This window comes from Monodon monoceros, unplaced genomic scaffold (assembly GCF_005190385.1).
Source record: "Monodon monoceros isolate NGI ecotype Baffin Bay Population unplaced genomic scaffold, NGI_Narwhal_1 Super_Scaffold_18, whole genome shotgun sequence".
In the NCBI taxonomy this organism is placed as follows: Eukaryota; Metazoa; Chordata; class Mammalia; order Artiodactyla; family Monodontidae; genus Monodon; species Monodon monoceros.
The window spans coordinates 168,549,423-168,572,459 of record NW_021703774.1 but is presented as its reverse complement, the minus strand read 5'-3'; the positions used below and the strand labels follow the sequence as shown (position 1 = coordinate 168,572,459).

Here is a 23,037-nt window from a genome sequence, read left to right as displayed (position 1 = left end):
ATTGCAAAGGGCAAGATGCTGGAGAGTGAATGATGTCACGGATGTCCTGAAGGTGCATCAATATCTGATGATGATTTAGCACAACAATGCAACACATTATGCCAAGAAGGATAATGTCAAACCACCAGGACGTTCCACTGCATTAATTTCACGACTCTTTATTAGCAAATTGAAATGGAGAGTGGCTCTCCAATTGTCTGAAATGGAGAAGTTGTTGGTTTAGGTTTATGTCCTTAGCAAAGGCACTAAGAAAATGTACAAATCTCTATGGAAAAGGCTTTAAGAAAAGAAAAAGATGGTCAAAAAATTAGCTACTATTAAACTGAACAGCCGTCATTTTAACAATGAAAAGCTTTTTGAAACAGACAAAACACCCACGGGTCAATGTAGATAAAGTAATATATTCACACTGGGCTTGTCAAAAGCAAACAGTTACAGGATATAAAATGACAACACACAACAGAAAGGAAACCAATCAGATTATACACATGAATACGCTCAAAATCAGGGATCTGAAACAGAGCACCACTATTCACTGTAAAAGCTACAGACTGAATCTTAAATGTTCAATTCTAAATGATGCTATTTCCTCTCAAATTTTCCTTGTCCCTTTAAATCTATGACGTCATCATTCTTAAACACAAATTTAAGTTATAAAAGGTATGTGGTGTGCCCAAGCCAATGCTATCTCCTCAACAATTCCCCGTAGCACAACTGCAACTGAAGCCTTCATTCCTCAAGGAAGAGACCACAAGGCTTCAAACCGGCTTCCCCACTTGAAAGAACCAAAGTCTCCAAATTAGCATTTGAACAACAACAACAAAAGTTGTTCTCAAAAAGGGTAAGTATAGTACAATGTCCCTGCCAGCAAGCGAGCACTGGTAATGTGTCTGAATCTTCACGCTGGGCAGTAGGAATCCCACCACAGAAAAGTCCAAAGACTTTGGCAATTGAGAAATGAAGCTTTTATTTTCCTAATAAAATTCGGGAGATTAACAGACAAAAGCAATTGGGTATTCCGAATCTTAACAATCCAAAGGTTTCAAAGGATCGAGAGGACTTCATTAGCCCCGAAGTTACTTTCCAGACACTATCAAGATCTTACGACTGTTTTTTTCTTCGTTTACAAATTGGTTCCCACCCTCCACGGTTCCCTTTGCACCAATTCTCACCAGAAGCCTTCCACGGTCACAACGTGGGCTGCTGTCTCAATCAAGGAGATCCGCAGTTCCTACCTCACTGGGGGAACACTCAAAAGACTAAGGGGTAGGAAAGGTTGCTTGTGTTTCATTTTTTAAGCCAATTCCAAAATCTTCCTTTTGCAGCTTCAGAGATGCTGGCCCCTCGCCGCAGCCCCAATTTTGGAGGGCACCGAACTCCGGCTCCTCTCAAAAGGCGTTAAAGATTTGGGGGTGGGGTGGAAGATAATTTGACACCCCAAAGCCATCCTTACCCTGGTCACACACCCTTTCGTGGCTCCGGTGAGGGGACGAAAACCGCCGTGCTAGAGGGGAGAGGCCGGGTTCGCCCCCATCCCAAGGGCTGCCTGGAAAGGGGTTCTCCTCCGCCCTGCCTAACCCGGGGAGGCCGAGAATGACTACAGCAAGGCCCCCAGGCCAGCCGGTACCGACCCCCGCGCGGGGTGCAGGGCCTGCGCCGGACCCGTGGCATAAAGGGCATAAGCCGCCAGCTCCCCGCCGCGGCCCCGGGAGAGGAAGAGGCCTCACCTGGCCCAGCCAGCGCCACGCTCTCGGGTACGCTCCGCTGGCGAAGAAGGTGAGGGAGCCGGGGATAGGATCTGAGCAGAGGCGCTCCGCCCCAGGCCGCGCTTGCCGCACTCGGGATTCCTCACAGCTGGCGGGACACCCAGCCGCTCCGAGCCGCCATCTTCCTCTACTCTAACGCCGCAGCCGCCTCCGCCGCCGTCACCGCCGCCGCCGCCGCCGCTCCTGCTGCTCTGGCCGGGAGAAGACCGCACGGAGCGCGCATGCGCCGGGGACCGGCACACAGGACACACGCGCGCGCACACACACGTCAGTGCGGCGGGACCGCGGCAGGCGGCCTATGGGGGGCGCCATGTTGGGAAGGTACACGCCGCGGCCCGCCGCCCCCCCCCCCCCACCCCCTGGTCCCCGCAGATTCTCCGAGGTAGGAACGCCGCCTGGGGGAGCCAAGCTGGAGTGAGGAAACCTCGCGCTTTCGCGCCCGCTTTCTTCGGGTGCCTACAAACGGCATTAGAACTGCACTCACCCTCCTCTGTGCTGCTAGGGACAACTGAGCAGTTTTCCCAACGGCTTGAGTCTATGATAGATGTTAGACCAGGAATTAATTCATGTGTACCCCGAGGGCCCGATGAGCACAAGCGCTCTTGATGTCAACTGAAGGAGAGAAACTCAGTGCCTTGGTTATGCAACCGAAGCCTCCCGTAATTGTGTACCAGCCATTGTGTGACTTGTTACTAGCTCCATGTTTCAGATGAGGAAACTGAGGCACGGGATATATCAGTTATTTTCCCAAAGCCACATATCTGGGGAGTTGGTGTGGGAAGGTAGGATTTGAACTCAGGCGCTTCTGGTTCCCAAGCTCTTGTACTTTCCAGTATCACTATCACTGGTTCCAGCAAAATCCCCCTTCCAAGGGAGCAGCCTGGTGTGTAGGTGAGAACCTCCGTGAATTACCTGCACAGCATGTGGTCTAAGGAAATCCCAGAGATACAGAGCCCAAGGGCTTCAGTCTTCATCCCTTGCACCTAAAAATGAAGCAACCTTGAGCTGCCAGCCCACCACCCTGGGTAAAGTGGACCTTCTGGGACATCTCTTAGGTCATAGTGCTGGGCCAGAACCCAGGTCTGCTCTCAAGTTGGGGAGGCAAGATGCTATTGAACAAACTTGGGTCAATCTCACACTAGAAAGCACTAGATCAGTGTTCCACAAACTTGAATAATGCAAAGACCCCTGGGTAAACACTCATGGAATCCCAGTATGAGAAACACTGATTTAAGAAACTCAAGTCTTTCAGTTAGGAAATATCACTGCAAAAGAGAAACTTGGCAATTATAAATATAAATAAATATTAAAATTGTATCATTAAAAATCCCAAGCTTAAAAATTGTCATAGAACTTGTGAACCCCACCACCCCGACCCCCAAGTACCCTGTAGACTCAATGTTAGAAACACTGGACCAGCTTTTGAGCACTTCCTTTTAAAAATGTAGGCTCCACCTTTTGGCCCTCTGAACAGTACCATGGAGGTCAGCAAGAACAAGCACCTTATGAATAGCAGCAAAAAGGGTACCAAGAAGAAAGTGGTTGATCTGTTTTCTAAGAAAGATTGGTATGTTGTGAAAGCACCAGCTATGTTCAATATAAGAAATATTGGAAAAACACTAGTCATAAGAACCCCGGGGGGACTTCCCTGGCGGTCCAGTGGTTAAGACTTTGCCTTCCAATGCAGGGGGTGTGGGTTTGATCCCTGGTTGGGGAGCTAAGATCCCACATGCCTCATGGCCAAAAAAAAAACATAAAACAGAAGCAATATTGTAACAAATTCAATAAAGACTTTAAAAATAGTACGCATCAAAAAAAATCTTAAAAAAAAAAACAAAACCTCTGGGAACCAAAATCCCATCTGATGGCCTCAGGGGTTGTTGTTTTTGAAGTGAGCCTTCCTGAACTGCAGAATGATGAAGTTGCATTAAAAAAATTCAAGCTGATTACTGAAGATGTTCAGGGAAAAAACTGCTTAATTTCCATGGCATGGATCATACCTGTGACAAAATGAGCTCCATGGTCAAAAAAACAGCAGACCGTGACTGAAACTCATGTTGATGTCAAGACTACCAATGGTTATTTGCTTGTCTATTCTCTCTTGGCTTTACTAAAAAAATGCAACAATCAAATTCAGAAGACCTCTTATGCTCAGCACCAACGGGTCTGACAAATCCAGAAGATGATGCAGACAAACGACTAGATAGAAATTGTCAATAAGTTGATTCCAGACAGCATTGGAAAAGACATGAGGCTCACCAGTCTAATTACCCACTCCATGATGTCTTTGTTAGAAAAGTAAAAATGCAGATATATATATATGTATAATAGAATCACTTTGCTGTACACCTGAAACTAACATAACATTGTAAATCAACTATATTTCAATAAAAAAATTTTTAATAAAAATAAATAGACAATAAAGTAAAAATGCTGAAGAAGTTCAAGTTTGAATTGGGAAAACTCATGGAGTTTCATGATGAAGGTAGTAGTTCTGGAAAAGCTACTGGGGGTGAGGTAGGTACTAAAGTTGAATGAGCCAACTGATATGAGTCATGAGTCCAAGAATCTGTTTAAAATTCAGACTCTTAACAGTGACAAAAATAAAATCTTACTTGTATAAAAAAATGCAGGTTGCAGTGCTCACTTTAGACACTGACTCAGACTTCTTCTAAAGCTCCCCAGGGATTCTGATGTCCAGTTAGGTTTGGAACTGCTAGATTATGTTAGAACAGGTTCAAATACAGAAACCACTCCACCCTGAATCTCCTAGCTCAAGGACGGCAGGGATTTTTGTCTGTTTTGTTCAATGCTTTATCACATAATTATAGAGACTGGCACGCTGTAGGGACTCGCTAAATATTTGTTAAATGAATGAAAGAATGAATGAACTGGGAATTTGAAAACTAAGAGGGCATTCAGTCAAATATTTAGTGAGCACCTAATATGTGCCAAGCCATGTGGTATGTACAGCAATGTACTTTTAAATAAAACAACAAAGTCCCTGCCCTCATGGACAGCCCAACAGTTTACTGGGAGAGACAGACAATAAACAAATAAATAAGCCAATATAAAATTATCAATTGTGATAAGCACAAAAGTATTACTATTAAAGCAAAGTCTTTAATAATAATCACAGTTGATGTATATTGTATACTCTCATTATGTACCAAATACTGCTAAGTGAGTGCCATTGTCGAGCTTATTTTACAGACGATGAACCTGAAGCACCCAGGGATTAAGTGACTCAACTCATGGTCATGGGTAGGGTTTGAACCCAGGTGGTCTCACCTCAAAGCCTTTGCTATTGAACTCTACACCATGTTGCTTCTGACAAACAAGAGGACATAAGATTGAGGTCAGTTTATATACGGCCTGGAATATCAGGAAGAAAACTGGGTATTACCTCCTAGGTCATGGAGATTTGGGGGCAAGGAGGATATGTGATGAAATGGTGTTTTAGAACAATCTCTCTGCAGTGTGAAGACAGATTGGGACGTGACTGGAGGTACGGGGACAAGATATAAGGCTAGGGTGAGAGGAGTGGCTATGGTCTCTCTCATAAGTATCATCCAGAGTCCATCCCCACAATCCATTACTGAAATTCATTTCTTATGCTCTTACTTATTTAGAATAAATAATATATGTACATAAAACAAAATTCAGAAGGTACAAAAGGACATATAATAATATAATATTAAGTCCATCCTACCAGTCCCCCCAGCTACCTGGTAAACCTTGCCTCTCCACCAAAGTGACCACTGTTACAAGTCCCTTGTATCTTTCCAGAGATGCATATACAAATACACACATACACATATAAATAGATAAGCCTACAAACAGCAGCCAACTATACACACTGCTCTGGATCTTGCTTTTTGTTTAAACTTAACTATAGTTCTTCGAGATCACTTAATGTCAGTTTATTTAGAACTATCTAAGTTAACAATTCATTCTATTCCTTTGCATGGCTGGACCATACAGTTTTAAAATGAATCCTCTAGTGATGGACATTTGTTTCCAGTCTTTTGTGATTATAAACAAAGCAGCAATGAATAGCCTCATAATTTTATTTGCATATGAGCCAATGTATCTACAGGGAAATTTCCTAGAAATGCAATTGCTGTCTCAACAGGCATGTACATTTTAAACATTGGTAGGTTGCCATTTATTTAACTGTCTACATAGCCCCACCTTGGAAATCAGATGGAAAGTTTTCTCACTATGGGCTTTGCTCTTATATTCCTATCACATACCAGAGTGTTTCACGTGATAGATCAAAGGTACCTGCAGTTCTGAGTGCAAATCACTAAGCCCCAAACATGAAGGGTATAACAAACATATTTCACAAGAAAGAGAAGCTCATGCTTTAGGGTCTCTGCCAGTGCCTGTTTATGCCACTGCCTCAACTTTTGGGGCTCTCCCCCTGGAGGAAGAAACTTCCACCACTTCCTCAATTTAATACCTTACTTGGTTCCATCCCCTCATTTTACAGATGAGGAAGGGACTTGCCCAGGAGGCCTATGTGATTAACTAGGGCTGGCCTCTTGATTATCCATTTGGTGGAAGAAAAGCTATTTCCTTTGCAAAGGAAACGAGCTCAAACGAGCTCCAAGATATCTATCTTTCTGGTCTCTTAGTAGATTCAGTCTTAAGAATGCCCAACATGGGACTTCCCTGGTGGTGAAGTGGTTAAGAGTCCACCTGCCAATGCAGGGGACACAGGTTCAATCCCTGGTCTGGGAAGATCCCACATGCCGTGGAGCACCTAAGCCCGTGTGCCACGACTACTGAGCCTGTGCTCTAGAGCCCACGAGCCACAACTACTGAGCCCGCGTGCCACAGCTACTGAAGCCCACGTGCCTAGAACCCGTGCTCCGCACCAAGAGAAGCCACCACAGTGAGAAGCCTGCGCATCACAATGAAGAGTAGACCCCGCTTGCCATAGCTAGAGAAAGCCCACGAGCAGCAACGAAGACCCAACGGAGCCAAAAATAAATAAATTAATTAATTTTTTAAAAGATAATTGGAGAATATTAGAAACAATTAAAAAAAAAATGCCCAGCAAATTCCTCTGTTAAGGCTCATTGCCAAATGTAACACAATTGTAAGAAACTGTCTCCCTCTGCTGGTAACATACTGCAACTACAAAGCCTAAAACGACTTCATGACTTGCAATTAGGGAAAACTAGACGTAGGTGATGACTGATTGATGGTCTCATCCACCTTTCTGCTGCCAAGGCTCAGTTAGGATAATTTACTTAAAAGAATGAGTTCACAGGAGGATGTATTCAAAGTAAATATAGTTCCAGAGAGTGAACAAGACAAAATCTTTTTTTTTTAATTTATTTATTTTTGGCTGCATTGGGTCTTTCTTGCTGCGTGCGGGCTTTCTCTAGTTGCGGTGAGCGTGGTCAGTGCAACGGGCTTCTCATTGCAGTGGCTTCTCTTGTTGCAGAGCATGGGCTCTAGGCACGCGGGCTTCAGTAGTTGTAGCATGCAGCCTCAGTAGTTATGGTTCACGAGCTCTGGGGAACAGGCTCAAATTCTTAACCACTGCGCCACCAGGGAAGCCCCAAGACAAAATCTTTCATCTTTGAAGTTGGTCAGGCCGTTAACGGTATTAGTGATATTTTAGAATAGAGTATTTGAGCTGCTAGTGGAATAGCCACGTGAAGTGCCAATAAGAAGCCTAGCTATATGAATCGGAAACACCAGGTCAATTCAGGGCCGTAAATCAACTTTGGGAGTCACCAACGGTGGGTGGCTTACACCATGAGCATCTAGGTAAAAACAATGGACTGAGGACAGACCCAGAGATGACTGATATTCCAGAGACAGGAAGTCATGAAACCAGAAAATTAGTAAGCATGTTACTTTAAATAAAGACTAGTCAGAGTTAATACATGACTGCAATTTATAATAATCATTAGGAATACAAATGGCAACATTTCTCAACAGGAAATTGTCACTTTAGAAAGATTAATGGTGGACTTCCCTGGTGGTGTAGTGCTTAATAATCCGCCTACCAAAGCAGGGGACACGGGTTCGAGCCCTGGTCCAGGAAGATCCCACATGCCGCGGAGCAACTAAGCCCGTGCACCACAACAACTGAGCCTGCACTCTAGAGCACGTGCACCACAACTATTGAAGCCCACATGCCTAGAACCCATGCTCCGCAACAAGAGAAGCCACTGCAATGAGAAGCCCGCGAACCAAAATGAAGAGTAGCCCCTGCTCGCCGCAACCAGAGAGAGCCTGCACGAAGCAAGGAAGACCCAACGCAGCCAAAAATAAATTTATTTAAAAAAAAGAAAGATTAATGGCATGCTAATAACACAAGAAGAAACCCATTCAAAAAACCCATTCTAAGTCAGATAACTTGATTATAGTAGCCAAATGCAACACTACTGAATGATATGGTTTTAATACTGAGAGGCCTACAGGAACATGTCAGTGAGAATAAAATCACAAGGTGTTTGCTTTTCCTCCTGCTTTTGTGTTTTGGGGAAAAAAGGATAACTAGAGAAGTGAGAATTATAAGTCTTCTTAAGGCAGGCAAGACACCTCCATAATGATAATAGCTAATTTTTAGAACTCTTACTATGGGTTAAGCATTTTCCTAAGATTTTTAGCATAGTAACTCATTTAATCCTTACAATCTACCTTTGAAGGAGCTATTATTATTATCTTTTTTTAACACTTGGGGAAACTGAAACTGAGACACAGAAATCCTAAGCAACTTCCATAAGATCACACAGCATGTTAAAGTTGGAAGTGTCCAGGGCTTCCCTGGTGGCGCAGGGGTTGAGAGTCCGCCTGCCGATGCAGGGGATGCGGGTTCGTGCCCCGGTCCAGGAAGATCCCACATGCTGCGGAGCAGCTGGGCCCGTGAGCCATGGCCACTGAGCGTGCGTGTCCAGAGCCTGTGCTCCGCAACGGGAGAGGCCACAGCAGTGAGAGGCCCGCGTACCGCAAAAAAAAAAAAAAAAGTTGGAAGTATCCAAAGTTGAACTTTAAAGTCCAGGGTCTCCAATTCTATACTGTAGGAAAAAAAAAAAAAGAACATTGTTTAGGAAGACACATAAAGTAACTTTCGAAGTTAATGTACGTATCTGTCATTAAAGCCTCAGGAGAACTTCAGCAGTTCTGGTCATCCAGCTCAGGTGCAATTTTATCAACTAATGTTGATAAAACAACTAATGTTTTCACCTCAAGCTAGAGGATATAAACTAGTGTTAATAGATGCTTGGAATACTGCTTTATGAGCAGGAAATACTGTAACCATTTTCACTCTACCAGATAGAAATAATAAAATGTTTTATGCATCAGCGGATATTTTTCATCCTTTTGTTACCAAGCAAGGGCTCACTGTCTAACACACATAGAAGCAAATACTATGGCACCAGCTTTTGAGAAAAGAAAGCATTTTATTGTGAGTCAACCGACAGGAGGCAGGGCTCAAATCCGTCTCCCTGTCCAGTGTTCAGGGCAAAATGTAAGTTAGGAGAATTTCACAAGCTTATTGGTTAGTGTTGACAGTCAGAAGCTGATTGGAATCAAGCTATTTGGGCAGCTGGAAGCTGGATTTTTCTTATTGAAGAACTTCTTGCTTGGTAAAGGGCTCCAGTGGCAACATGTCTATTGTTTGAGTTCTGCAGACTGAAGATTCTTGGTTCTGGGGTCATCCTGGAGACATGGGTTCCTGTCTTGCAATTGGGGGTGCTGTCTCTGTAAAATAACTCAAGGTTTGATTAGTCAACAACCTATTTAAGGAGACAAAACCAAGATAAGCAGGTCAATGTTTTATGTGCTGTTTTAGTGCCCCCCTTTTACTTTGTACATTCCTCAATCTTAAGGGAAACAGGGTGACGACCGCTCTAGCTGCTTCCTGCTGAGAAGGGGCATAGATTTTTATAAGAGGAATGAAATTGTTTTTGCACTTGATTGTAAATATTCACGAGTCCCACTTTGAAAGCTTAAGTCTTGGGCAATCAACATGTGAGTGGGGGAGGCCGTTTTAAATATATGAGATAGACAATAAGTAAAAAATTTGGTGAGTAAAAAGATTAACCCCATGATACACAGAACTATGATTCCTAATTTTAACAGTCCTCCAAAAACAGACCTTATTCTTTGGGAACCAGTGAAAACATGTTATTTTTAACATTCTTAGTGACTGAATTTGGATTTATATCAGCCTGGTCCAGACTTCTGGGTGGAGCTGTCTACTTTCGAGATGGCCTCGTCTTCTCTTCCTGACCAGGTGGAGACTTAGCTGTCCTGTTTCGATTTGAAAAGTAACTTAAGTTCAGTTAAGTGTAATTAGGGGCCGAGAAATCAGTAGTGGGTTTCCTGGCCCCTCTGGTGTTAGGAAGGTTGGGTCCTCCTACTTCCTCCTGTCCATGGAGAGCGTGCCCTGTTTGGGAACTGTAAAGGGGACAAGGGGGGTGCTGGTTAGAAGTGGGTACTATTTTTACTCTGGAGGGGTGTATCCAAGGTTTAACTCCTTTTAGCTCTACTGAAGAATGTGTAACCAGAAGGACTTCATAGGCTCCAATCCACTTGGGTTGCAGTTGATCCTCAGGGCGGTCATTTTTCCAGGTTTGAGGAGGACCCAATTCCCTGGGCTTATGCAGTGCACAGGAATGTCTGCAGGAAATGTTAATTGGCTAGAGGCATATTTATATACAGAAAATAAGATAGCACCAAGGGACTGTACACATTTTATAGTATCTAATTCTTTTACAACGAGATCACTTTCAAGACAGCAATAATACTTAGTCTTAAGGAAGGGTCTCCCATTAACATTTCATAAGGGCTCAAGTGGCGCTTGCTTCTAGGGGCTACTCTTACCCTCAGCAGGACAACTGCTAAGACATTATCTCAAGTGAAGTTGGTTTCTTGACATACTTCGGTGATTGTCTCTTTTAAGGTATGATTCATCATTTCAGTCATAAGGGTTCCATGAAGCATGTAACTTCTATTGTAGTCCCAGGGCCCCAGATACCCCTTGCATTACCTTGGCTATGAAAGCTCCTCCACTGTCACTTTGAATGGAAAGAGGCAACCCAAAATGAGGGCTAATTTCTTTTAGTAAGGCCTTTTTGCCTAGGAAGATCTCTCTCTCCAGCACAGAAAAGCTTTGACCCGTCCTGTGAAGGTGTCCACAAATACCAGCAAATATCTATAATGTCCCAATGGCTCTTGGCATAACAGTAAAGTCTATTTGCCAGGCATCTCTTGGTTCTGTCCCTCGGGTTTGCACCCCTTTGAATATTGGAGGTGGCCCGGCTTTAGGATTGTTTCTGGTGCAAATCAGGCAATTTTGTATTACCTTTTGGATGGTCCTTTGAATTTATGGACTAACAATAAACTTTTGTAGCCAATGATAGGTTGCATCCTTCCCGTAATGGGTTCCTTGATGTAGATGAGTAATAATTCTTTCCATTAAATGTTGGGGCATAAGCACTAATCCCTGTTCATTATATATCCAGCCTTCTTTGTTTGTTTGGTACTGATCACCATCTATGTCTCAAGAGTCAGTGTGAAATCCCCATTCATCATCTCTCTCTAGACCCATTTCTGAATACTGAGGCTTAAACAGGGACAGGTCCACACTTTGAATGAGTGCTACGGTGTTTGGCTCTGGTCGCCTGTTTTGCTACGTGTTCAGCCAAATTATTTCCTTTAGCTATACAGCTATCAGTCTTTTGGTGCGGGCAATGTACTATGGCTACTTCTTCCGGCATTAAAAACAGAGTTTAATAAGGCCAGTATCTCCTCTGCATGTTTAATTTTTTTCTTTCCTGATGTTAGTTGACCTCTTTTTCCACATGGCCCCATGTGCATGCATGACAGAGAAGGCATACTTAGAAGCAGTATAAATGGTTACCTTTTTCTTAGCTCCAAGATGCAGGGCTCTCCTGAGGGCTACGAGCTCTGCCTTCTGGACAGACATACCTGGAGGGAGAGCTTCTGCTTCTACGACCTCCTGATGAGTTGCCACTGCATATCCAGCTTTTCGGAATCCACGATCCATGAGGCTGTTCCCGACTGCAAACATTTCCATATCTGGATTCTCTAAAGGCTGATCAGTCAGGTCAGGTCTGCTAGAATACTCTTCTTCAATTTTTCGTATACAATCGTGAACAGGTTCTTCTGGGAAGCAGAGTGGCTGGGTTTAAAGCAGATACTTCTTTTAATGTTACCTTTGGGTTGTCAAATAGTATGGCCTGGTATTTGCCCAGTCTCCCCAAAGTAAGCCAATATCGGCCCTTTGGTTCAAGTAAAAGTTGCACACGATGTGGGGTGTGCACAGTGGTAGGACAACCCAGGGTAAAATTTTCAGCTTCTTGTAAAAGGTCACAGGTTGCAGCCACAGCCCGGAGGCAAACTGGCCATCCTTGAGTTACAACATCCAATTGTCTGGAAAAGTAAGCTACTGGCCTTCTGGCAGTATTTAAATTTTGAGTTAGCACTCCAAGACTCATGCTCTGTCTTTCATGCACAAAAAGATCAAATAACTTTCTAATGTCTGGGAGACCAAGTGCTGGGGCTGTTGAAATTTTCTCCTTGATGGTACGGAATGACTCATGGCATTTCGCAGTCCAGCTTAATGGCTCATTGGCATTTCTTTTGAGAGACTCATACAGAGGTTTGACTGTAAGTCCGAAGTTAGGAATCCAAATACAACAAAACCCAGCCATTCCTAAGAATCTTCTCAATTGCTTTCTGGTGGTGGGTGCTTCCCTTCGATCTGGCAAGTTTCTTTCTCCTTTTGATAACTCAATTCCTAGATATTTTACAGCTGGTTGAGAAATTTGTGCCTTTCCCTTGGAGATTTTATATCCCCGGTCTGCCAAAAAGTTTAAAGTGAAGACTGTATTTCGGTCTGAAGCTTCCTTAGTTATACTAGCGCTTAGTAAGTATATCATCCACATACTGGAGTAAGATTCCTTCATTTAATTGGAGATCCTTTAAGTCCTTGGCTAAGGCCTCCACAAAGATGGTGGGGGCATTTTTAAATCCTTGTGGAAGTACAGTCCAGGATTACTGCTGTTTTATATTAGTCTCTGGATCATTCCACTCAAAGGCAAACAGTTCCTGGGACTCAGGACTTAGGGGTATGCAATAAAAGGCATCTTTTAAGTTCAGAACTGTAAACCAGCAAAAGTCTCCAGATAAAGTTGTAAGCAAAGTATAAGGATTTGGCATCACCGAATGTACATCCTCTACAATTTGGTTGATAGCTCTCAAATCCTGTACAAAACGATAATCTCCAGTCCCAGGTTTTTGTACTGGCAGGATGGGAGTGTTATACGGGGATTGACAAGGTCGGATTAATTGGCATTTAAGAAAAGTGTTTATCAGAGGCTTTATACCTTCCTTTGGGTGCCTCTTTAAAGGGTACTGCTTTAACTTTGGAGCCTGGGCACCTGGGGGGAGTTTTACTACTACTGGGTCAGCCGTCTTGGCTCTTCCTGGTGTCCCGTCAGCCCAAACTTCTGCTCTTACCTTTTGAAGAATTTCTTCAGGGACATCTGGTTGAGGCTTGTCTCCCAATTGTAATGGCGCAGCTTGGAGGGCGCAGTCTTGACCTGGGAGTACTTTGGTGTCTACTTTTTCTGCTGAGAAACCCACTTGGTCATTTAAATTTGTTAGTACCTCTTGCCCTGATGAGGGACTATGACATCCAGGCACATACACAAAGCTGTACTTTACATGTGTTTTCTCTACATGACATTCAAGCCATTGTAGAAAAGGTTTCTGAGAGACTTCCCCAGATACACCAGTAATGGATGTTATCTTGGGGGAGAGGGGGCCCTGTCTGTTTTTGGGACACTCCCTTTTCCAGTGCCCTTCCTGTTTACAAAAGGCACACTGTTGTGGCCCAACAGATGGATGGCCTTTCCGGCTGGGTTTTGGAGGTCCCCACGGTCTTACCCGTGGTCGTTTGTTCTCTCCTGCAGACGTCCTGCTGGGTTTTGACTGGTTACAGCTGAGCAGAGCAACCTGCCTCACGATGCATTGCTCGATGCATTGCTCCTGCTTTTCCCAAATTTCGTATCGGCCTTTGAACACTTCAAAAGCAATCTGGACCAACTGAGACGTTGGTGTCCATGATCCCCCTTCCAGTCGTTCTACTTTTTTTCTTATATCTGGGGCACTCTGACCGATAAAGTTTAAATTGACCAGTCCCATGTCATCTGGGTGTTCTGGATCATTATCAGTATATTTTCGGAAAGCCTCATAAAGCCTTTCAAGGAAGGTGAATGGGCCCTCCTCAGGTCCTGGCTGTACATTCCGGACCCTCTAGAAGCTGTTTGCCCCTTTTTGCAGTCCAGTTATTAAACAATCTTTATAATGATTCAGCCTTGCTTGATCCCCTGGGTCACTGGGATCCCATTCTGGTTCAGTTCCAGGGATGGCCTGCTTTGCTGGAGTTCTGACTGGATTATTTGGTTTTAATTCATGAAGCCTTTCGGCTTCCTGGAAGGCCTTCTCTAATATCATGCTGCGTTCCTCCGGACTGAGTAGGATACACATGAGGGTCTGTATGTCAGGCCAGTTAGGATGAAAAACAGCAAAAATATATGTAAAGAGATTCTCCATATTCCTAGGATCATCTTGATAAGATGGCATCTTAGCTTTATAATTAAGTAAATCTATGACTGATAAACGGTGATGCATGATTCCAAGTGCTCTGGATTGGCCTTGGTCATCCAAGCCTGCTGGGACCTGCCTTAACGGAAATTGTCCCGCCTACAGTCGAGTGTTCCCTGGGCCAAACTGAATACCCTGGAGGGTACAGGGAGGGTAGACCATTCCTTTGTGACCATCTGCTAAGGGCGAGTACAGAGCCGGACCAGCAGCCCTAGGAGGACTGGTACTGCCTGCAGGAAGATCCCTTTCAGGATTCGCGGGAACCACAAGAGGTGCTGAGGGAGGGGCTACCGAAGGAAGTGCCCACAGTCCGGCTACTGCAAAAGGTGCAGACGGAGGGACTAGATCGTCATTAGACTTTGACTCAGGTAAAACAGGCTTTTTGTGAGGTTCTTCCCTCTGACCCATCATTTTATCAATAAATGCCTTATGCATATTTCTCCTCTTATATAAAGACATAAATGAATCTACATATGGGATTTCGTCCCATTTTTTCTCTCTCTTACAAAACGAGTCTAACTGTATAATAGTATTATAGTTCAAAGACCCATTTGGGGGCCATTTTTCCCCTGACTCCAGTAGATATTTGGGCCAGGCAGTGTTACAAAAGAAAATCATTTTCTTTTTTTTCATACCTCTTTCATCATTAGAGGTAAACATTGACCAACTTCAAAGAACACTTTTCAAGGGAGTGCCGTCTGGTACGCTGTTATTATTCCCCATCTTGGAAGTATTTTTTTCCCAGGATGACCACAGCAAAATGACATAAAACAGATTCAATAAAGTTTTTCTGTGGTCATCCAATAGTTAACCCTATTAGTCAATTCCTAACAAACAAAACAGTCAGACATAGACCAAGAAATCCAAAGGCCTGGGATTCTAACCGGATCTTTTGGGTACCTCGGTGGTTATAACTTTTTTTTTGGCCGCGCTGTGCGGCTTGTGGGATCTTAGTTCCCAGACAACGGATTGAACCTTTCATACTGTCTCCCTTAGAGTGGGACTCTAACCCACAATCCTGATTAGACATTTATTGTCTAATAATTGTTATTAGACAATTTAGGCACAAGCGCGTTTTAATGAGGTTACTCACCCAAAAGATCCAGGAGCTGTTTCTTTCCCCAAAAGTGAAAGTAGCGCGGAGGAGCCTGGAGCGCAGCTGCTGCGGGAAGCAGGAACCCGACAGCCGAGCCTCTAGACAAATCGGGTCTAGGTGGCCACTCAGGGTCGGTGACGAGGGCCTACACCCAGCCGGGGGCTACAGTGCCTCAGCCAGGCGATCACAGCAGGAGCTTAGTTCGTTTGCGATCGCCAGAAATTCTCACCGAGCAAGGGCTCACTGCCTGGCGCGCACAGAAGCCAATACTATGGCACCAGCTTTTGAGAAAAGAAAAAGCTTTATTGCGAGGTCGACCGGCAAGGAGACAGGAGGTAGGGCTCGAATCTGTCTCCCCCAGCCAGGGTTTGGGGCAAAATTTAAGAGGTTAGGGACATTTCAAACTTGGCACAAGCTGATTGGCTAGTTTTCAAAGCAGTCCATATATGGTAAACAAGGTACTATGGCAGATGGAAGCCGGATTTTCCTTACTGAAGGACTGCTTGCTTCAGCTGGTTAAGGGGTCCGATGGCAGCATTTCTATTGTTTGAGTTCCCCAGACTGAAGATTCTTGGTTCCGGGGTCATCCTGGAAACGTGGGTTCCGGCCTTGCACATGCGCAGTAATGTCTCTATAAAAAACCCTCAAGGTTTGATTAATCAATAACCTATTTAAGGAGTCAAAACCAGTTTAAGTTGGTCAATGTTTTATCTCCTGTTTCACTTTGTTGAGGTATAAAAATGTTTTCAGAATTTTGAAAAAGCATAATAATATGCAGTTTATGAAAACTACGACTTAAAAAAAAGTAATTGTTTGCCCTTAGAAAAGATGGTTCCAGGGACTCCCACTGAGAGAGAGAGAGAGAAAGGGCGGGGGAGGGGGACGGGGAGGGGGAGGGGGAGAGGGAGAGAGAAAAATCACGTTGCCCTTAAGAAAAATGGCAACTTTCTGATTTCTCTGCCCTCTCCCAAGATGGCTTCCTGGATGATCTTGGGCCTTGGACTGAAGCCTCTTCCGGGCTTGGAACGGGGCGGGGTTCATTGAGCAAAGCCTTGCGCGCTGGCGCCCGCGACCGAGACGCGACTCAGGGCGCAGGCGCGGATAGGGGGTGGGGGGAGGAGGGAAAGCGACGAGTAAGATGGAAGATGAGGAGGTCGCTGAGAGCTGGGAGGAGGCGGCAGACAGCGGGGTAAGGAGGAGCCGCCGCCCCGGGGCTGGGCCGGGCGGGACCTGGCGTGAGGGAACCCTCCGGGGAGCGGGTCTGGGGATGGTTCTCCCTGAGGAAGGGCCCCGCACGCCGGACCGGGGGCGAAGGAGAGGCCCCCGGCCCCTGAGCGCCGTGAAGGCCTCTTAAAGGGGCCGCGTTCCATTTCTCCCTCCACCTTTGCCCGGTGCGCCTCCGTCCACCCACCACCCCCTTAGCGACGTGCACGTCACCCGGGGCGCCACACCCGCCCCCCAGGGCCTGTTTTTCACGCGCCTGCTAACCCGCCCCAAGTTCCTTTGATCCTTCCTTTCCCAGTCGGCCCTCCCCCCGCCCAAAGCACCATTTTAAAGTTCATGTGCTTTGAAGAGGAGCTACACACCATGTGGGGAGGGGGTGCGCGGACCTGGGGCGGCAAGCCCGGCTCCGCAGAAGAGTAAGAGGAGGAAATTGAGTCATTTCTGGACCCCTCAACTCTGCTAGAATCCCCCACTGCTTTGCGCCATACGCCACGGTGGGCGAGTCTGGGGTTTTTTTCCTCTTTCAATTTTACTCTGAGAGCCCGCGGCAGGCTCGTCTCCCGGGGACCTCGCCGTAACAACCGAAAGCCCAGCGGGCAGCCTCTCTCCCCGAGGCCCACCCAACGATCTGAGCACCGGGGAAGGGTCTCGAAGTGTGATCGCCGGGGTCGAGGAGGGAGGGGTGCGATATGTGAAGTAGGCGCATTCCTGGGAGAGGAGGGGGAAAATGGACCGTTCGACTTCGGTTTTTGGAGTTTTGTTTACCTCCATAAGCTATAGGAAATTAGTTTTTCTTAAGCCGAATAGCCAGTTCCACTAGGTTCGTGTTTAATTTGGTGTTTTCAGAGTATGTGGTTCTATGGTGACCCTTGTGAAGGTGGGGAGATGTCTTTTTGTCCTCCCCGTGTTCGTGTCTGTTCAGTGCTGGCTCGAGTGACATCCACCGTGAAGGTTTCTGTGTCGGAAGTAGGGCGTGGAGAGCCGAGTGTACCGGGGTAGAACAACGAGCTGGGTTTTTTTCCCCCAAGCGCACTTTTAAGGGTGCTTGTCAGCGCTTGAAGAGGTCGAGAAACGGATCCCTTAACATTTCCTTAATGTTGAAACTATGGCGTTGAAGTTTTTCCCGGTGGTGGTTCAGCGTTTCTCTCAAGGTCTTTGTTTCCCACTTAGCATAATTGAGGATTTGAAGAATTAATTCGTTCAGAAGGTATTCGGTACAGCTCTTATGTGCCGACCATCTTCCTTGCATTTTGACTTGAGTAAGGAGAGCAATCGAAAGATTTTATAGGGAGCAACAGGTGTCAGCTAGGTATTATTCATTCAACAGACATTTGGGAGTGTCTGCTCTGTGCTAGACAGCGTGCTTAGCAGTGACTTTGTGCCAGAGAATTTACAGTCTCCGGTAGGGGCGTTTATTGCCAACCACGAATGTGAGTGAATCATTCAGAACCCCTCATGCTGCTTCCTGCAAAAAAGCTTGGCCTACAGTTTGAATATGACTCAAATGATAAGTTTCTTGAGCATCTTGTCCTTTCTTTGTTTTTCCTCACATGTTTCAAAGGGACATGAGTTTCTCATGTTAGGGAATAAGAAAATAAACAAAAATGAAGGTAGGGTTCAGAAATTGAGGATTGCTTTAGTTTTTCAGAACTGGTAAGCTGCTTAGAGATCAGCTAGCACACTCCTGCATTTTATAGCTGAATAAACACCAGAGATGTAAGATTTAACTTAGATCTTTCTGGTGCTCGTCCAGTATTTGTACTGTACTTTACTAAAACCCTTTATAAGTGCTAGGTACAGAAATAGAACCCAAACCTTGTTTCATTGACATCATGAGCAGTACTGCCAAAATGCAAGTTCCCTTATATAGCTTTTATTTAATTGAAATAACCCGTAGAGGTATTACCTTCCTTTAGTAAATAAGGAAACTGGGGTTTAGGGAGTAACCTCTCTTGCTCAAGACACACATATAGTAATTGGGAAGCTGGGATTTTGACCTGACTCCAAAGCTGGATTCTTTAACATTTTGCTGTCTCCCGCTTGGGGACCTATGGAAAATTTGGGAGTTGGGCATTAACTTTCATTTTTAATATGTTTGTTTTGGGCTTATATTTGAAGGTTCTCTTGAATTTGATTCCCTTTGCGAATTTCACAAAGGGTCTTGTAAATGTGCATTTTAGAAGGAGGGGATGAAGCATAGTGTCCATATCACTGGGAAACCAACTAACTATACAGCGTCTTTCAGACGTACCCGGTTGCATATGTAAAAGTCTTAGCTTCAGGTTACCCTGTCTCTCAACTGATATATGGTAATGAGTGTTAAATTACACATACACAACCCCTTGCAAAAAAATGAAACACCAGGATGGCAAGACTAGCAAATGGGGTCGACTAATTCTAAAAGTGAGCATTTAAACTTTATATAATTTAGAGGCAGTTCTCATCCTTGAAAGTAGAGGCTTTTGGTGATCCCTTTCCTCCAATACCACAAAAGAATTTTGCCATCATGCTAGAATTTTTTTCTTATTTGTCAGTACATGTGAGGTCATTGTCTCCTTTGTATTTTCAGAACACTCAATATCAAGTTCTGTTGTGCCCTTCAGGGGAAGACTGACTTTGAGAAACACCTCAAATATTCTGTAAATACACTGCTTTTTGCTTTTAGTTAATATGGTGTATCTGATATAAAATTGTCCCTTTACCTGTTCTCCCAAGGAGTTACATCCTCAAAAAAAGGACAATTCAAAAAATGTAACTTACATTCCGTTGAGGAAATGCTTCTTTAAAAATATGCTGCCTTTGGGAGAAATGAAAATGTAGAATTGAGTTAATGTTGATTCAAACTCTAAATTGCATCCTTGTCTTAAGCACATCTCAAGGGACAAATAGCGTACAGTAGTTTGTAATCCTTACTCCCCCCCGAAATCAGATCAGCAGTTTGCTCAAGTTGAAAAGGGGAAAAGGGCTCACGTGCCCAGGGCACAGCAAAGTAAGGTGTTTGCAGCAGAGTAAGGATTTTATTGCAAGGTGCCAAGCAAGGAAGTGGGAGACAAGTCTCGGATCCACTCCAACTTGGTCTTTTAGTTAAGAGTTGGTTCTTTGTTTTGTTTCTGTTTTTGTTGTTTTTTGTTTTGGGGGGTTTTTTGGCTGAGCCGCACGGCCTGTGGGATCTTAGTTCCCTGACCAGGGATTGAACCCGTCTTCTCAACTTCAGAGCATGGAGCCCTAACCACTGAACGTCCAGGGAATTCCTTAGTTAGGAGTTTTTAAAGGAGAAAGAGAGGGGAAGCTGGTGGTTAATCATGCTCTTGTGACATCTCTTAATCATAGTTCCAGGAGCCAGGCTGTCTGTGGTCTATGTGCCTCCTGCCCGGTGGTCTGTGACCTGGTGGTCTGGACGTGGAGCCTGCAAAGGTCATCTTGTTCTGAAAACAACTTAGACTTGTGCATCAGTGATGTTATCAGAGGTTACAGTCTTCAGATATCTGGTACTGGTTAATTATTACTGTGCAAGCATGGGGTAGAATTTAGAGGAGGAAAAAGAAAAGGGAGAAGGGGAAAAGTTTAAAATCAGAGCTTTCTTAAAAGCTGGTTAATGGACTCAGGCTCAAATTTCTGATAGTTTGAAGCTTTATATTCACTTGTTGTTTAGACACACAAAAAAGATATGACCTAGTCCATCTTCTTGGTAATGAGCTAACCCAGTCCTAGGGGAAGACAGATGGTACATAAATGGAATTGGACTGGTATTTATTATAAAGAGTTGGCAGCCTTTCTAATTTCCTTGCATCTCAAAAGTTGCGTTTTATTCTTTTTCGCAAGGGCAAGTCATGTAGCTAATTGGAAAGAAATGCATCTTGCGTAAGTTAAAGGATACTGGTCTTCTGGATTAAGAATTTAAATTATGTTTACTTTCTACCCTCATTGAGCTAGTCATCTAAACATTAGCCCTTCAGCAGTACTGCATGGGATATAAGTCTCTAGTAAGGTGCCAGTAAACATGGAATACCTGCCGTATTCCAGGTACTAGGCACAGCACAGTCTAGTGGAGGAGTCAAGTGGGGCAGCACTTTCTTTGGAAGAGGCACAGACAGGGTACCGTGGCTGGGATCAGAGACAGTCTTGTAGAGAAGGTGATAAGATTTGAAGGACCAGTTGAATTAAGCAGTAGTAGGTCTGAGAGGGGAGGGGCAGGTAGAATGTAGGACAAATGCACACATAGGCAAGGAAGCAGTGAGAGAAGAGTATGCAGCATTGGGAGAGCTACAAGTATTTCCTTCTGGCTGGAGGGTAGGGTGTTGGCAGGACTGAGTGGAAAGAGATGAGGCCCGAGAGGTATGCGGAGAGGTATGCAGGGGCCAGATCAGGAAGAGTCTCCTTGTACTTGGTTCTGGGGAGCTTGGACTTTGTCCTGAAAGCAGAAAGGAGCTTTGGAGGCTTTTTTTTTTTTTTTTTTTTTAGCAGAGTAGTGACATAGTTAGTTTTTAATTTAAGAGATAAGAGCTTGGATTTGCTTATCTTTCTTTAGAGAAGAGGCCATTCTCCCTGAAGTGTGGCTGCCACCTCACTTTGGGGTCTTCAGTGCTACCTGTAATTGCTGTCATCACAGAAGGTGTACAGTGGCTGTGGATAGTGGGCAAATACTAGCTATTTTGGGGCTACCTGGTGCTGATTTCCTTATGTCTGTCCTTACAGTAAAGAAGATATTTAAGATTTGTGCTATCAGCACAAATCTAGGTGTACTATGCCCAAATGAACCATTTCTAAGCTGTTTCTGGTCCTTTTGGAAAGACTGAGTTCTAGGCACTGATGTCTTCAAAAAGGACTTTCTATAAAGCAGTTAGTTTAGACATGATTGTGCTGAGCAGTCTGTCTCTGGGACTCTGGAGAAAGCTTTTCACTTGTAACTGCTCAGCTCTTTTCTTTGAGGCTGCACGGGGGTCTTGTTCCCAGCATGCTCTGGGTGTACAAGAGAACTGCCATGGTGCTGTGGGTTGGAATTCGGAAAGTTGCTTTTCCTTCTACAACAGGACAGAATTGTGTGTCTTTCTAAAGCTTTTGGTAAAATCCTCCAAGAGAAAAGGCACTGTTGTCTAGATCTGGTGACTCAAAAGTATTCTTGGGGCCAGCCCTTTCTTTCCAGTTTCTCCCTTTACACTGTAGTAGGCCTCCCACAGTTAATGTCAGTTTCTGGCTGTATCAGTTAGCTAGCCTTCACAAGGTGGAGTCGGTTCTTTCCTGCACACTTTCTATGGAAATAGAAATTTTTTCCTGTCATGACAACTACTGACTTGGTTTCCTAGGAGAAGATTGAGTTTAGCTACTTTTATCTGTGGCCAAAATACAGAATGAAATGTTTTTTTTTTAAGTGGTAGCTATAGAGATTTCTCTTCCCAAGGGTTTTTTAAACTATGCTAGCCTCCGCCAAGCATCCTTCTCCTTAACATCCAGCTCAGCTCTATGCAAGATAAAGGTTAAAACCAGCCACCACAGAAATTAGCAACAAATCCTAACAGTGGTCTGTGTGTACATAAAGAGTCTTATCCCTGAGGGTAAGAGATTTTAAAATGTCCCTCACAGTAAGTTATCCACTCCCCACACCCAAAACTCTTTTCCTTATAAAACGAACACAGGAAATAGTCATTCCTTTCTAAAAGGAATAATAAATATGTACAGTTAAAATTGCATTCTTTGGGACTTCCCTGGAGGTCCAGTGGTTGACTCCATGCTTCCAACACAGAGGATGTGGGTTTGATCCCTGTTTGAGGAACTATTATCCTGCATGCCGTGTGGCGTGGCCAAAAAAAGATTTAAAAAAAAAGTTGCATTCTTCAGGGGTGTGATCCTTAGATGAGATTGTACAGGACAGTTATGACTCGAGTCTGGAAAGGTCAGGACTGTCGTTACTCTTTATAGACGTTGAGAGCCAAATTACCAGCCCTCATGCTCTGGCCTTCTTGGCTTATAAAAGCATTTGCGACCCTTCAGCTGTCAGTTGTGTTTCTGCTACCTAGTTGCACATCTCGGTGGTGAATGAATGAACACTGCCTATAAACCTGTGAACTCCCAAATCCCACTGGCCTTTCTGAAAGGGCTTCTTAGACAGCATCTTGAGAGCTCGTTACTGGGCAGGTGGAGTGCCTTTTTACGTTCATTATCCCATTCTGTTTCAGTGACCTAGTGAAGTGTAGGTACTATTATTCCTAGTGTCCAGGAGAGGAAATCGCATGGTGGTCTCAGCCGAGGCTTTTGGCATCCTGAGCCTGCGCTTAGGGATCTTTCTGG

General features: G+C 44.5%; 3 protein-coding genes and 1 pseudogene across 4 annotated transcripts in view; 2 read left to right on the top strand and 2 right to left on the bottom strand.

Annotated features, from left to right (window-relative positions):
* FBXO42 (F-box protein 42) overlaps window positions 1-1,955 on the bottom strand; it is a 93,949-nt gene extending 91,994 nt beyond the window's left edge. The window contains exon 1 of the mRNA XM_029228344.1: window positions 1,728-1,955. The gene's annotated coding sequence lies outside the window, so the exon portion shown is untranslated. The remainder of the gene's footprint in view (window positions 1-1,727) is intronic.
* A 1,289-nt stretch (window positions 1,956-3,244) lies between these two features.
* On the top strand, window positions 3,245-4,343 carry LOC114899221 (annotated as a pseudogene).
* A 4,831-nt stretch (window positions 4,344-9,174) lies between these two features.
* On the bottom strand, window positions 9,175-15,508 carry LOC114899076. The gene is made up of 2 exons (XM_029229461.1): window positions 13,284-15,508; window positions 9,175-9,497 (listed from the first exon to the last, which is right to left on the bottom strand). Exons 1-2 carry the CDS (start codon window positions 13,968-13,970, stop codon window positions 9,408-9,410), a joined length of 777 nt encoding a protein of 258 aa, XP_029085294.1. The 5' UTR covers window positions 13,971-15,508; the 3' UTR covers window positions 9,175-9,407.
* A 1,138-nt stretch (window positions 15,509-16,646) lies between these two features.
* Window positions 16,647-23,037, top strand: part of SZRD1 (SUZ RNA binding domain containing 1) — a 31,850-nt gene continuing 25,459 nt past the window's right edge. For both annotated transcript variants that reach the window (XM_029228333.1, XM_029228330.1), the window contains exon 1: window positions 16,647-16,717. In XM_029228333.1, the coding sequence (XP_029084166.1) occupies window positions 16,667-16,717 (51 nt within the window). In that variant the 5' untranslated portion in view covers window positions 16,647-16,666. The remainder of the gene's footprint in view (window positions 16,718-23,037) is intronic.